The 15550-nt window shown below is 42.8% G+C and overlaps 1 protein-coding gene across 1 annotated transcript in view; it reads left to right on the top strand.

Annotated features, from left to right (window-relative positions):
* wnt4 (wingless-type MMTV integration site family, member 4) overlaps positions 1 to 14482 on the top strand; it is a 37824-nt gene extending 23342 nt beyond the window's left edge. The window contains exons 2-6 of the mRNA XM_074671227.1: positions 7967 to 8048; positions 8389 to 8542; positions 8863 to 8994; positions 9280 to 9422; positions 11852 to 14482. Coding sequence (XP_074527328.1) covers positions 7967 to 8048; positions 8389 to 8542; positions 8863 to 8994; positions 9280 to 9422; positions 11852 to 12322 — 982 coding nt within the window. The 3' untranslated portion in view covers positions 12323 to 14482. The remainder of the gene's footprint in view (positions 1 to 7966; positions 8049 to 8388; positions 8543 to 8862; positions 8995 to 9279; positions 9423 to 11851) is intronic.
* Positions 14483 to 15550: the final 1068 nt, after the last annotated feature.

The raw sequence follows: 15550 nt of genomic DNA, 5'->3' as shown, positions 1-15550 counted from the left end.
ATAACTTGTAGCACTGTTGTTGCACTAACTAGGTTTTCCTTCTGTCTAAATTCCTGCTTGTGTTGTACGTTGCTTTGGACAAAAGTATCTGCTAAATGAAACTGTAAACTGTGAGAAATTCCACCAGCCCATCAGGGACATATGTGGATGTAACACAGTCAAAGCATTCTCAGTATCAGCTCTGATTGTGGGGAACTTTGTTATCACCGCTGAGAAACCTACCAGAAAATGTTTACATCAGACATGTATGCTTCAAACCAGTGTTTCTCAAATACCCCATTCGGACTAAGCTAGAGCTAGTGCTACTTCCAGGCCGGTGCCTGACTTAGCACTGGTTCTTTGCGTTTCCAATGACAAAACAGTGGCTCCAGGTGCTCAAAACTGGTGCTTAGCAGAGCAAAGCACTGTCAACAGCTCAACAGCCATTCTTGAAAGGGAAAGCTGCTGAGCAAGTTGTCTGTTGTATTTTTGGAGTTTGCTCGCCTTGCCTCTCGTATAGCTCTTATACTCCTATAGATCTTTACTTTGTTATTTCATTTAACACACTTAATAGTCTGATGTCATTTATCTGTTTACATGATGAATGTCATTTCTGGCTCATAGCCATGTGTTTGCATTTATCCTCTGCGCTCTGTATTGTGCGTGGCTGAGTTCTGCCCCAATTCATTCACAGACACACAAACACTCTATGTAGCAGACAGTTGAGAAAAATAATGTCACAACCATCACGAGAAACACAGATAAAGAAAAAAGCTCCGCCTCTTTTTAAGCTCTCCAAGGGCTATCTCTTTGTTACTGTCCCCCACCTCCAGTTCCTGTGCCTGATGCCCTCCCCCCCTATGTATAAAATGACAAATTGACATTTTATAGTGACATAATGACATTGCTCTTACTTGGTACCTTGGAAAAAAACAAAACAAAAAAAAAAACAGTTTAAGGAAAAATGTGATTGGAACCAACTAAACACTAGTAGTAGCACTAAAAAGCAAAGGGATAAAATTGCAGTCCGCAGACCACTAGTACTTTGCTAGCACCCTTTGGTGGTCAGTAACAGTTGTGAGTAAATTTTGTTTTTTAACAGAATATTAAAAGAAATTTTGAAAAAGTAAGATTGCTGGGACTTGCAAAACTTTCTTTGACCCCCTCAACAGTGAGGCTAAAACTACTCCATAAACGAGCCCTTATGCAAAAGTCATCACATGTTTTGGTGGCTTTCGACTGGTGCAGTAAAGAAAATCATGTACATGTACAATACAGGTTTCTAATACATCAGTTTGCTATCTGGGCTGTTGTTATTTAGCTTCAGGTTAATGAGGTTTTTGTTTGGGGGATGGGATAGAAACAAGGATTTGTTACCATTTGTAGGGACCTTACTTGGTTTGTTTGGAGTCTTAGTATCTCCTTGTCCTTAATCAAGAATAGTTTTGTTACCAGTGCTTTTGAATAGCACTGATTGCAAAATAAGGTTAAACTACTAATTTGATTTTCACAAGACCAAGTGGGAGGGTTTATAAATAGCCAATAATCCCGCCCTTTTGAATGATTGACGGGTGTCCTGGTGAAGCTTATGAGAAACAGAGTCAACCTTGTAGGAGAGTGATGTCACCCCTGAAGGGTGGATGTGAGCGGATGTGGCTGAGGTGTGGTGGAGTGGCAGAGAGTGGGGTTATCGCAGCGATGAGTGCTGAATACTGACACTGTCTGGAGAGGAAGAGAAAAATAAAGCCATCAAAGAGACAGAGAGAGATTATGTGAACTGTTGAGAGGAGGAGATGAGAGGGTGAATGCAGACAAGAATCTGCTGGACCTCTTGACAGACAATGAACTAATTACACCTCCACATTTACAGCGAGAGATGAATAAACTGTTATTACCACCTTAACTCAAATATACACGAGCTGATCCGTACTGATGGAATTAATTACCAGGATGTGGTAAACTCTCCTGTTAAACACTGGTAGCATGACTTTATGTTGTACAATAGCTTTGTCAACAACCTGACAGCAGAACTCTCTGCAGCGTGGATGTGTGCCACAGCATGATTGAGACGGGCTAACAGGGATTTGCAGAGGTATGTGTGGTCTTGGGAACTCATAACCCAAGACTCATAAAACAAGCTTGGGAAACCTTAAGGAAAAGCATGTCTCCTTGTACACAACGATGGCCTAAAAGTTAATTTGGTTGGAATTTGCCTTTAGTAAGGGCCACTTGATATTCAGACTCACTCCACTGTATGGTAACTTAAAATTACTGGATTCATACAGGATGTTCACAGTTTAAGAGTCACTTCTGTTAAATTTTAGCCGAGGTTAAGGTGTAGTTGGAATAGCTCAGCATAAACACACAAATACACGAGAAGACAGTTAGCCCAGCTCTGTCCAGCATTAAGAGCAGAAAAAGTTTCTGATTGACAAACATGAAATGAGCATCCTGTTTGAGCCTCTTCAAACCTGTCTACTCATCTACTGCAAACCACTTTTCTACTCGTCTCCAACTTTTATTTTTTTGTGCGTGCGTGTCAGATTTCCCAGTATCGAATGAGGGTCACTGATGCCTGCTCACTTCCGTATCCTGTGTCTTTGCTGCTTTTCTCCCCACACTGGCTTTTAATATATGGACAAGGAATTTAATAGAGGTGTGCTCTCCCTGCCTTAGGCTTTGGCGTTACATGTACATGCATTTGAGAGCAGGGAGCCTTCATATATTTTAATGGAGCCACACTGAAACATTTTCATCAATTAAAGTGGTCCTGACTGACATACCAAGGCAATTAAAAATTTAAAAATGTGCACAAAACTGATAATGACCCTCCTGTGAAGGTGTGATTTCCTGTTATGACCCTGGTCTCATACAGATCTGTCTTGGGGGCTTGTTTTTGGCTTGAACTCTCCTCATGAGCTCCCAACTAAAGGTATGTGTCACTATGTTAAGGCCACAAATCTCAGTGTCTCAGTTTTATGTATTTAGATATTCTATACATGGGTACAGATGTAGAAGCTGAATCAGATGCAGTTGACTTGTATGCTTTTTATTTCTCTCTTGTACTAGCTTGATATCTCCACTGTAACACAACATGTTTGCTGTTGTCTTATTTCCACTAATATCTTGTCTTGGATAAAAATATCACACAGATCTGGAGCCAGGGAAATATGTGTGGAGTCAGTTTGTTCAAAGGAGCTGTGAGGATTTTGTGGGATAGCTAGCGTTAGCATAAGCGATAAAGACTCAGTTTCCTATGAGCACCTGCTCCCCACTGCCATGACTCATGAAAACATGAGACTCCAACCAAGGTGTGTTTGTTTTGTTTTTAACTCTACTTTTCTTTGTTCAAGACAATTTTTCCCAGACTGCATGGCGACCAGGTAATATATTTTATCTACAGTTATGTAGCGCTATCATTTGAAACGTGACAAACGTGACTTTGTAAACTCAGATAGTAGTGTAGTTTATTAGCCGGCTATATTTAGCGCTACTCAGCCTGGTGCTGAGTTTTGTCTGTAATGTGTAACGTTAGTGAATCCTGGTTATGTCTCTACCAGTCATCTACCAGTTAGAGCTAACGTGACCTCACTCTTTATTTTATTGATAGACTCTCAAGTTTGAACAGACCACTGCAGAATAACTGCTGACTGTGAGTAAACATTAGCACAAACAGATTAGCTCCTGTGTTAGCCTTTAGCTTGGGCTCTTTCACTCTCAGGTTAGGCTTTCCTCCTGCTCTAGCGTCCTTTTTCTTTTTACCACTCAGGCTCCAGTTTCCACTATTACAACAAAAGTAATCCAAGAAACTGTTTTTCAGCGTTACCTCTCACAGCTAAACTTCATCAGCTGCCATGGTGTTGTCATAAGGACTACAACGTGCTATAAATCAATACTGCTCGACCCGATCAGGGAGCAGAGAATTAGCATCTCGAAACAACCTATTTTTTCACTGATAATCACATTTTAAGTTGTGTATTATGATCAGCCATACATCCAGAGGTGAGCCTTTTTTTCAAGATCACATAGAAACCCTTCACAGCCCCTTTAAGTAGTTTCTGTGGTCTTTGGTGGTAACCTGCACGCTTCTGATCCGCAAAGTGCAAACACATCGCTCACATGTATCATCTTTATGTTCAAATTTTAAATAGATCTGTCCAAGTTGGAATTCATTTTTCTCTCAGGGTGAAACAGGTTCTTGTTCCAGGTGCTTTTGCTCTTTATGCTTTAAACTCAACACCTCCTGTGGTGAAGGTGCATGCTACATACTGAGCCTATGGTCCTTATTACGGCAGACTTTGGTTCAACCCCCTCGTCTCCACCCTTTGATGCTCATCTTTCTGCTTCTCACATTTCTTTAAGTCCCTGTCTAATAGAGTAATATTAAAAACAGAATAAATTAGCTGCAAAATGTTGATCTAGGCACAAAGAATCAGGTTAAAAACATCACACAAAAAGTGCTTGTGTCCACTCCTTACTTTCGTTCTTTCCTGAGTGGGTATAGTCTTTTGTAAAGCTGCGACTGTTTTGTGAAACTGCACCAGAAACGATGAATGTTCTCCTCACATCTGCTAAACCTTCCACTGTTTGATAAAACAAAAAGGCCTCTTAGACTCAACATTTGTTAGAATGATTACACACTGAGTGGAGTAGACAGAACACAATCAGTGCTGCTCCCTCTGTGGAGGACTCGCTGCCAGCTCATGAGAAAACCTATTTCTGTCAGGTGCAGCTGGGACTGGAGATATGAGACTCAGATCTGTCCCTGTGAGGTGAGGTGAGGTGGATGTGTGAGGGTCAGGGCATCCAGCCTGATGCCACTTTTCACATCCTAAGATTGTGTGTGTGTTAGTGTGTGTGCTGTATATCTCCCTGACCTGTCTGGCCTGAAGGTGGTGTGTATGATAAGCCACTTTCCCTCCTCTCAGCGTCCTCACAACCAGACATTTATTCAAAACATTCCCACGTCATGGGAACCAACCCCTGTGTCCCAGTGCTCTGTTCTATCTGAATCTTTTTTTTTTTTTTAATCAAAGCAGAATATTAAATTAATTCAATGTTATTTTGTTGTTTGTATCTGATCACTCAGACCAAAGACTTTCAGTTGCTTCTCCCTACTCATCTGTTTTTTGACTCCTTCATTAAAGCTGAGCAGCTGAGACTTTGAGTCAATGCTGAAATTTTGCTCCTGTACATTTCCCCACAGTGCCCTCTAGCTAAGAGGTCCGCAAAGTGGTGGTTACAAAATACTGATAGGGAGCACCTTCCAACCAAACTACCATTACCAATTGCTTATCCCAGCCATTATTTTAAGGACCAAACAATTTACGGGGTTAAACTCTATATAGAGCCATTCAAACAGAAAACGTCTGATCTGTTTTCCATATTTCTATGTTGCCTCCAGATCCCTGAGGTGACTAAACCAGGTTAACAGTGATATCAGTGGTGTCAGATTAAGGCCCCGTATACACATTGTTTCACCCCAAAATGCATTGAAAAAAATCTGTGTTGACATGGAAACGTTGAGGGACTGAAAATGCTGTAGTATGCATGCCAGGCCTGTAGTTGGCGATATAGCTGGAGAGACACACCCCTCCATAGACCAGAAGAAGTCTAGCCAGCTTAATAAACTAAACAGGAGAAGTGCAGAGGTGTTGGAACAGATGCCCGTTTTGATAAAAGGCAGTCAGCAGATTCAGGAGCACAAACCAACGTGGTAGCCTGCCGAAGTTTGTTGTTGTCTATTTCGCACATGGCAATCTAAGTGACTGCAATGAAAGTGTAAGGCCAAAAGTGGAGCGTGACTTCAGCGTTTCCACTGGAAACGCCGGCTTACTGTTCACATGGCATGGGTGGCAGCAGGGATTTCAGAAAAACTCCTCTCTGTGGGACTTTTGACTTGTAGCCATGTACCAATGTACCCCCTACTCTCACTCACTTACAGCACCTAGAAAAAAAAAACATTTCTGTTAGCCTGCTGCCACCAGGAAAACACCAGTTTACTTAAGAATCATGGACAAGTCAGGATAGATTCTCTTGTCCAAGACGCCTCACAAATCCAACCTGCAGGCACCAACACTTCAAGCCTTTATCAAAGCTCACAATACAAACATTTGCCGGCTTGACTTCAAAATACTGAACTTACTCACTGAAATCTAACAGGTATTAAAGGGCCAGCAAACAAAATAAAAAGAACAATCAAAGATAATATCCTAAATTAAATCTGAAAGTTAAAATAAAAGTTAAATATCAGACATATTCAAATCACATTTTTAGTTTCATTTTTATTTTCACACACCCCTTTCATCACTTTGCGTATCTCATACCCCTGGAGGAAATGAGTAACCCAGTTTGAGAATGGTTGAGCTTAATAAAGTACCTCAGGCCTGTTTTGGTTAGTTTTTGTTTTATTTTGGATTTGCCTCTTAGTGTAGTCCCACAGAAGGAAGTCATTGGTCCCTGGAAGCAACATTTAGGGGGTCATAAGCTGAAAATAAAAGTTTAGTATCACTGTTGTTTGGCTGGGTGTGTACGTGACTTCTGGTCTTTCTGCAGCCAGCCTTTAGCGGATTCTTGATGAACAGCAACGCCAGTTCGCATAGGCTTCATTTTTCTAAACAAGATGTTGCCCTTTGGTTGTTCTACACCAGGCATGGGCAAACTACGGCCCGGGGGCCACATGCGGCCCGTTAAATGTTTTAATCCGGCCCGCCGAACTTGAAAAAATTAAATGAATAAACCTTGTTAATGTTTTATTTTCCCTGCAATTCTGATGTTTTCTATATAGAGAGTTCACATTTAATATCAAAATATCACTCAAACAATTTTGACACAATCTTTTATTATTTTTTGTTTCGTCATTTTTAAAACAAGGACAGAAAAAACGTGTTTTTCTGCAATTGTTTTTCCGTTTTGGTTTTAAAACAGAAAAACAAAACAACAAGTATGTTGTTTTGTTTTTCAGATTTTGTTTTGAAACAGAATAACGAAAGACCAAACCATACACGGATTAAAAATCTCATTATAATTCCATTCTCTGATATTCTAATTTTAATTTCAAAACAAAATCAAAACAGCGAAAAATAGACTGTTACGTGTTTTCTGATTTTTGATTTGAAAACGAAAAAATTGAATAACAAGTAGTCATCCGCTTTCCAGTTTTGGATTCAAAAATAGATATGGAATGAACGAATGATACCCTGATAGTTACCAAAGCACTCCATCCATCTGCTCCTGGTCCGGCCCCTTTGTCAAATGTTAGAACCCATTGTGGCCCACGAATCAAAAAGTTTGCCCACCCCTGTTCTACACCCATTCCAGGACTGATTAGTTTGTACCCAGGCAATGGGCAACATTTAACCATCTTTTTGTTTTTTTGTGGGGAAAACGTTTTTATTTCCAATAGAAAGAAATACAAGACAGCAGAAATGTCTATCCTGGTAAAATATCTGAGATGAGACTTGATGTGACTTGTACAGTTTTCCTTTTCAACCTACATCCTTGCCCCCACCCCCACCCCTAAGAAAAAAAAGGAACAAGAAAAGAAAAAAGAAAGAGTAGGAAAAGAAAAGAAAAGGAAAGGAAAGAAAAGAAGGGCAAAATGCAAATAAAATATGAGTGAAGAAAATAAATCCAAGAGAATAAAAAGAAAGTAAAAAGAAAGAAAAAAAAACGTTAAGTGAATAAGCGTAACTTCACTGACATACATTTAACCATCTTAAGGGACCATGGAGTAGGAAGCCTCTAACTCTATAGTTTTTAGAGAACCCCTGCTCTGGTTCACAGTGTTTATACAGAAAAGTCAAATTGAACCTGAATTTTAAGAGGTTAGACATTTTTACAACTTTTCTCTTTGACTTCATCATCATGTTCCCAGGGACATAGAGCAAGCTGCAGAGTTCGATGATTCAGGACACTGGGTTTCTTGCATCAGTCTCCTTACTGCACACTAAAGATGTCCTCTTGTGCTGTTTTGTGTCTCTGTCAGGTACCTGGCTAAGCTGTCATCAGTGGGAAGCATCAGGGATGAGGAGACATGCGAGAGGTTACGAGGTCTCATCCAAAGACAGGTACATGGAGTCAGGATGAATTATCTATGAGAGTGACCAGAACGAAATTTGACATGATTTTCTGTGCTCTTTTTAATATTTATTGAACCTTTCAGGATCTTTTCAATAGTAACTGTCATTATGTTCAGATATGATTGTGTGCAATGATTTGCTTTATGGTCATGTAACACATACGACAATCTGCAGAAAGTATTCACTGAAGGCCACCTGCTAACTGGACTACTGACTTTTTTCTCCGTCCAATCCATTTTGGATGCCAACATGTTAAGTGAGGAAATGCAATTTTTTGTTTTCATGTGTTATGTGCCTCACCTTTCACCCGTGTGTGTCTCTGCTCCAGGTTCAGATCTGTAAGCGCAGTGTGGAGGTGATGGATGCAGTGCGTCGAGGAGCCCAGCTTGCCATAGACGAGTGTCAGTTCCAGTTTCGTAACCGTCGATGGAACTGCTCCACGCTCGAGACCATGCCTGTTTTTGGCAAAGTGGTCACACAAGGTAAGATTATACACTGAAGTGATTCCTGTAACCAACTCCCTGACTGACGGCACAACACTTCCAGAGAACTGGTGTGGATCATTTCATTTCTTTTGAAAACAGAGGAACATTTCTCAGCTTGTTTCCATTTGTTTTGGCTCCTGCATCAGTGTCTGGGTCCACGGACTTCAACATGCTCTTTATCTGTTTACTGTTGTTTGTCATTCAGATAGAGAAGCTCTTTCTGTTACCTAATGAAACAATGTGTCTGTGTGTGTGTGTGTGTGTGTGTGTGTGTGCACGTGTGTGTGTGTGTGTGTTTGTCTACGTGTGGGTGTTAGGCACTCGTGAGGCTGCTTTTGTGTATGCCATCTCAGCAGCCAGTGTGGCGTTTGCGGTCACAAGGGCCTGCAGCAGTGGAGAGCTGGAAAAATGTGGCTGTGACCACAATGTTCATGGAGTCAGTCCAGAGGGTAGGTCTCTCTCAAACACACACACACACTAACACACACAAATGAAAGAGAAGGACCAATTGCTCGAGCACTTTCTTACACAAACCATCTAAAATCAAAATATGGAGACTTCTTTTCTGAAATGCAGGACATATCTCTGTGAAATGCATGTCCTGAGCAACATCACATGCGCAACTGTTTGAAGAAAATGTTGATAATACAATAATATGTTATCCAATGTTGAATGAGACTGAAAGAGCTATGTCAATGACCATTATCTCTCTGTCATAACTTTTAACACCACAGGGTTCCAGTGGTCGGGCTGCAGTGATAACATTGCGTACGGAGTGGCCTTTTCTCAGTCCTTTGTGGATGTGAGGGAGAGGAGTAAAGGCCAGTCGTCCAGCCGGGCTCTCATGAACCTGCACAACAACGAAGCAGGAAGAAAGGTAACTTGCTGCTCTGACAGAAGGGTGACTCTGCTTTCCAGTATATTTTTTATAGGGGCTGATTTATGCTTGATGCATCTGCAGCTTTGTGCAGACAATGTCATTTTTTCGCACCTATGCCACCTTGCACGGTTCCTTTCATGCAGAAAGTTTCCTCGCCGCACACACTCGAAAATTTCTAACCTGGCCTATGGAGACGCGTGGACAAGCTGGCTGAAGAACAAGATCTCCTGGTAGTCAAAGTGGAAAAATATATGCATCTGTATGACTCTTCACACAGAGATCACCGTGATAATAATCCACTATTTACAGATTATTTTTAAATCAATAATTTCATGTATTGTCATGAAGAACCAGAAAGAATGAGGCTGTTTCCCATTTCAAACGTCATTAAAGCTGAGTGAAATATCGCTAGTTTCAACTAGTCCTGCACGATTATCGCAATCGCAATGTCAGCACATGAAATCACGTAATCGCAAAAGAGGTGCGTGTAAAAAAAAAACGTGATAAGTGATAAGTGTAAAAAAACGAGCGTGTTTGCGTGAGTGATGTGTGTGTGTGTGTGTCTGTGTGTGTGTGTCTGTGTGTGTGTGACTGAGTAAGAGGGCGAGCGTGAGATGACTAATCAGTCACTGTTTCAACTGGTCATGTGACTACCTGCCCCCCTGGTACGGCAGTTTAATCAGACAAGGTAGAGCAGAATGAAGTAAGTGAGGCGCTCATGGCGAAGAGAAACTCTACCTCTGTTATTTGGTGTTATTTTGGTTACCGGTTGAAAAAGATGTAATTTTCAAAACATGCAAAGCAAAAGTGGCATAAATGTGCTATTTTGAATACAAACAAAAACAGTACTGTTGTGCTGTACATTGTTGTTTGTATACAGTAAGTTTGGATATTTTGAGAATTATTACACAGTTAAAATCCTCAGTTATCCATCTCTGCTTTTTTCTGGATTTTTCTCCATGATAACCAAGCAAGTCTGTAGACTCATGACACAACTTTTTTTATTAAATGGCAAGCACAATCGCAATCGCAATATTGTCCACCTAATCACCAATCGCACCTTTTCCCCAAATCGTGCAGCACTAGTTTCAACATGCTAACCCCTCTGTAAGGAAAGTCACTATTGGCTGTCCCAGAATGCTACTAAAGCCACATAATAATTGTCATGGACTCTGTAGGAGAGAGAAATAACGTGGGAGAGACAGAAAGCAGGTAAAACACAACATCATAAATATGTGTGGAACGACAAATAAACTTTCTTATGTTGGTTCTTGTTTTTTTTTTTTTAATCTAAATATCAATGCTTGATTCACACTCCTCCTTTGTCTGGGCTGGGGACCGGCAGAAGTGACCATAATGAGACACACACTTGCGTGATTCAATTGAATGCTTGAATGTAGTGACAAAGTCTCTAAGTTGGCAACACTCAGTCGTGGTTTTATCCTCCACTTTCTTACTGCCGTCATCAGAGCTCACACTGAGGCCCCGTTTACACGGAGACTCCCGCAACGATTCTTCCTTTGTGTTTTCAAAAGCCACCCGCGTTTACATGAGGACGGCGTGAAAACGATCCGCGTTCATACGACTCCAGGAGGACAAGTCGCTTCATCTGTTCTTTCTTTTTCTGCCGTTTTGTTGTGTGAGACGGTCGGCAATCCAACCATAACGCGCATTACCGCCAACTACTGGCTCAACTGGAAATGTTGCTGTGCGCGCAGCCTTCACCTGAAACTGCGAGTGCGCATGCGGTGACGTCAGTGTTTCACTCTGAGACGCTCTGCTCTGTGTTTACACGGAGCTGGATGGAGGAGCGGATTCAGATCTTTCCACTCTGGGGAGCGTTTTCAAAAGTTTGCGTTTTCACTGAAAACGCAACGTGGTCACGTCTAAACGGAAGGCCAAAACGCAACGAAATGTTTGCGGAATCGACCGTTTTCGGCGTCATGTAAACGGGGCCTAAATCTAAAGTGCTCCGCGACAGCAGAACGGCACAACTCCACAGGTACACCCTCTAACTCTGTCTTCTACCATCTTTGCTCGTCATGTTCACAACACACACTTCCCCTTCAACTTGAGTTGCGCATGTGTATGATCGGAGATACGTACTGGCTTTAAACTGGGTAGTAAAATGAAGAAAAAAATGAACCCAACAAAGCACACGCGCCCCAAACCAATTGAGGAAAACTGAATGGTTCGGAATTTTTTCATAAGCTATTCCATCCCCAACGTATACCGAGCATCTTCTTGAGCTGTAAATCTGTGTCCAAGGACTGTCAAACCTAAAAAAAGACAGTGTGATGGATTTATTCCTGGTCCAGTCAAGATGATCACCAACCAGTGCAAAACAGACATGAATAAACCAGTAGTCTGACATCTTGATGTATGTGCCACACAAACTGACAGCCCCTCTCTTTGTGTCTCTGCAGGCCATCCTGTCCCACATGCGTGTGGAGTGCAAATGTCACGGCGTCTCAGGCTCCTGCGAGGTAAAGACCTGCTGGAAAGCCATGCCCCCCTTCCGCAAAGTAGGCAATGTCATCAAGGAGAAGTTTGACGGCGCTACGGAGGTGGAGCAGCGGAAGGTGGGCAGCACCAAAGTCCTGGTACCTCGAAACTCCCAGTTCAAGCCTCACACGGACGAAGATCTCGTCTACCTGGAACCGAGTCCAGATTTCTGCGACTACGACCCCCGGACGCCTGGTATGCTTGGCACGGTGGGCCGCCAGTGTAACAGAACATCAAAGGCCATCGACGGCTGTGAGCTGATGTGCTGCGGCCGCGGCTTCCAGACGCAAGAGGTGGAGGTGGTGGACAGGTGCAGCTGTAAGTTCCACTGGTGCTGTTACGTCAAATGCAAACAGTGCCGTAAGATGGTGGAGATGCACACTTGCCGGTGATGGGAGTGGGGACACTACGGGCATGCTGACGGACAAAACAAACGCCCCATACTCCTGCTCAAATGCTGAGACGAAAGGGAGCAAGATGGACTGTAAGGTTCCCTTGTCTCCTGCTTGAAACCACCCGGCTCTTCTTCTACTGGTCAAAGGAAACACTGAGTGGCTGAGAGCTCCAAAGTCATCCTAACCATTGTACGCCACCATCTTGGATTTCAGTAGATAATGCATGGGATTACCTAAAAAGCTACAGAGGGAGTGTGTTTCTTCTCAAGTAGAGAGCATCTTTCACTTTCTCCCTCCTTCCCTCACTCTCATATTTGCTTTGTCGTTGTTGCTTCTTATTTTTGTAATGTTTAACTTATTTGTTGAGACTGAGATTGATGGGAGGTGGACCTTGAGGAGGGAGCAGATGAGTGGAGATGATAAGGGACAAACTGGACCCATGGGTGGGCAGATGGCGGGTGGGGTTAAGGGGTTGGGACGGGGTCAAGAGGAGGGATGTTTGCCCTCCGTCCTTGCTGCTGATGCTTTGGGGACTCATTTGGACTGATGGATGTCAAAAAGGGAGACACAGAGTCTGTTGGAGGATGAACAACAAAGAGAAACACGTCACAGAGACTTTATGTGGCGTTTGTGGATGTGTTTCGCTGAGGTTCCATTTTTTATTTTTTCCCCCCCTGCAACGCCCTGATGCTGCTCCATGCAAACACACTCCCTCTTTTTCACTCAGAGGGAGGATGGTGATGATGACGGACAGGTTAGAGACACAGCCGGTTCCTTCCTGTCTTTTTCTGTAGGTGAGAGGCACTGGCAGGTGACGGGCATCAGACACGACAAACACACACACACACACCCAGCAAACATTGCTTCAAAAGACACGTGTGTTAACAGCTGCTACCTGAAACAAGGGACCCAAATCCTCACATCGAGAAGAGCTCCCAGATCAAGACGATCGGTTCCCCTTTTATAGCGACGTATCACAAATATCTTCGATAAGCATTCAGATTTCTGCTAACCTCCTCCTGCCTGTCGCCTTCAGCCAAATGCTTCCTAACACAAACACAGGGACATGCATGCACCAGCAAACACACATACACAACACAATGTAAACACACACAAAGGGGTCTGCCAGAGGGTTGCAGAGCATGCTCACCACGCATGATGACTGAAGCACTTTCTCTCCAAGCGCACATAGAGCCCTCGCCCCACAACAGCAAACATCTGACCATAGATCAACCTGTCCCCTTTGCTCACACACACACACACACACACATGCACACACACACACATTCCCATGCCACTGTCAGGAGTCTATTGTTGTCTTGCACCTCCACCATAAAGCCAGGCTTCCTATAATAATGTGCTATCATTATAGAGACAAACTGTAGATCTGTAAAGACTTATACACTGAAGAAGACTATACTGCCTATGAATGTATGTTAATACAGAATATATGCTGTGTCAAAAATGGCTGTTGTCACTCATTTCAGAAAGAAAAAAAAAGTGTGTGGTGTATGTGTCTGTGTGAAAGAGAAAGAATGCTGCAAAACAATTTTTGCCCAGAAGGAACTAAAGAACATGAAGGGCTCGAAAGATGGAAAGTGAAAGGGAGCAGATCCTATTCCACCACCAAGCCTGGAGACATACTCCCACACACAGCCCCGCTGACAGACGTACGCATATTTCAATAAAATCGTCCATTTCCCGTGTCTTTCAGCTGCGTTATTATCTGGCCACAGCGTGCACCATGCTGCATTTTTTCGTGTGTGTGTGTGTGTAGCCTGTTTGTGTGAGGTACATTAGACCCTCAGGTCCTTCCCTGCACCCCTGACACCTATAAACATAATTTATGCACCATATATCTCAGCATACAGTATATCAACCAGAGATTAATGGATGTGTGTCCTGCAGCGTTGGGAAACTGGTAGTCTGGTTTTGGGGAGAACCGGAGTGGCCACTCAGGTTCCAGCGTGCGCCTGATTGGGTTTACGCTGAAGAGGGAGCAGAAGCAGGAACACCAGGCTCGAACAGGGATTACAGTGAAATGCAGACCACATGGCACAAGCTTTTTCCTTTCTCCGTCTCTATCAATATCACACAGCTCCCCCCTGACTCGAGGTTTCTGTCTCTTGTTCTTTCAATATCTCTGACTTAGTCTCTCCCCCACTGCGGAGAGTGAAACCCAAACTGTTCTTAGTCTGCGACGGTGAGGATCTGTCCTTCATTAAGTCACCATGATGGCCTAGATGAGGTGGGTGGTGGTGGTGGTGGTGGCCACACTGATTGGGAATGTCTGAAAGCTCATGTCTGTGTGTGCTGCGTCTGTCAGACAGCCAGATGTACACTAAAGCAGGCAGGCAGTCAGAGATCCCTCATGCCTTTTGTGGTCTGCTGTGGTTGTGGTGGAGACAAGAGGCTGACAGTCGGGTTTTACCACTTTGTCTATGTGCGTACATGTGTGTGTGTGGGAGTGTGCAGAGATTTAGAGGCAACAAATATGGGTTTATGAAGGCTTGTCCAAACATTTGGGGGAATTAAACTACCCATTTATCATAATATGTGCTCTTACCTTGCATCCACACAGATGTTTTCCTGAGCCCCATGTTTTCACCACCACAGAAACAATCCTTCTCCATTTCACCAGAACACAAGTTTGACTGATGTATCAGACACAGAACATAATTTCTCTGCCCTTTCAAATTAAAATGTGTTTTTTTGATATTGCTCATCAACAATCCATGTTGTCCCACCTTCAAACTCATCATTTCATCGACGCATTTTCATGAGAAGATTAAAAACAAGAGCGATGACTCATTTGGTGTTCGTCCATATTTTACCTGTCAATAAAAGAATTCAATGCCCAAGTAATAAATACTACAATCTGACCCAATGCTCTCTGCACGGTGTTAAGTATTGGTGGCTAATATTAGCTTTAGCAAATACAGGGGTGCCCATATTAACTTCAAAGGTAACATACGAATGCTCTACCTGTCAACCATTTCTCTTTATTATTTCTGTAAAAATCAGTCATTAAGTGTGCTTAAGCTTCCTTGTTCCATCATCACAGATTGATGAAATTAAACCTCACCTGTCCTTCAGGTGTCTCTTCATACCAGATGATAAGCATTCAGTTTTCCACAGTGTTATGTGCTGCTTAACCATCAGCAAACTTTGCTTCTGACCAAGAGGTAACCTCCAGTCTACGGATCCGTTTACATGTCAGCGTTT

This window comes from Halichoeres trimaculatus, unplaced genomic scaffold (genome assembly GCF_033239565.1).
Source record: "Halichoeres trimaculatus isolate MK-OKI-2021-1 unplaced genomic scaffold, fHalTri1.1 fHalTri1_scaffold_1, whole genome shotgun sequence".
Lineage (NCBI taxonomy): Eukaryota > Metazoa > Chordata > Actinopteri > Labriformes > Labridae > Halichoeres > Halichoeres trimaculatus.
The sequence above is the reverse complement of the archived record's forward strand: the minus strand, read 5'-3'. Positions and strand labels throughout refer to the sequence as shown.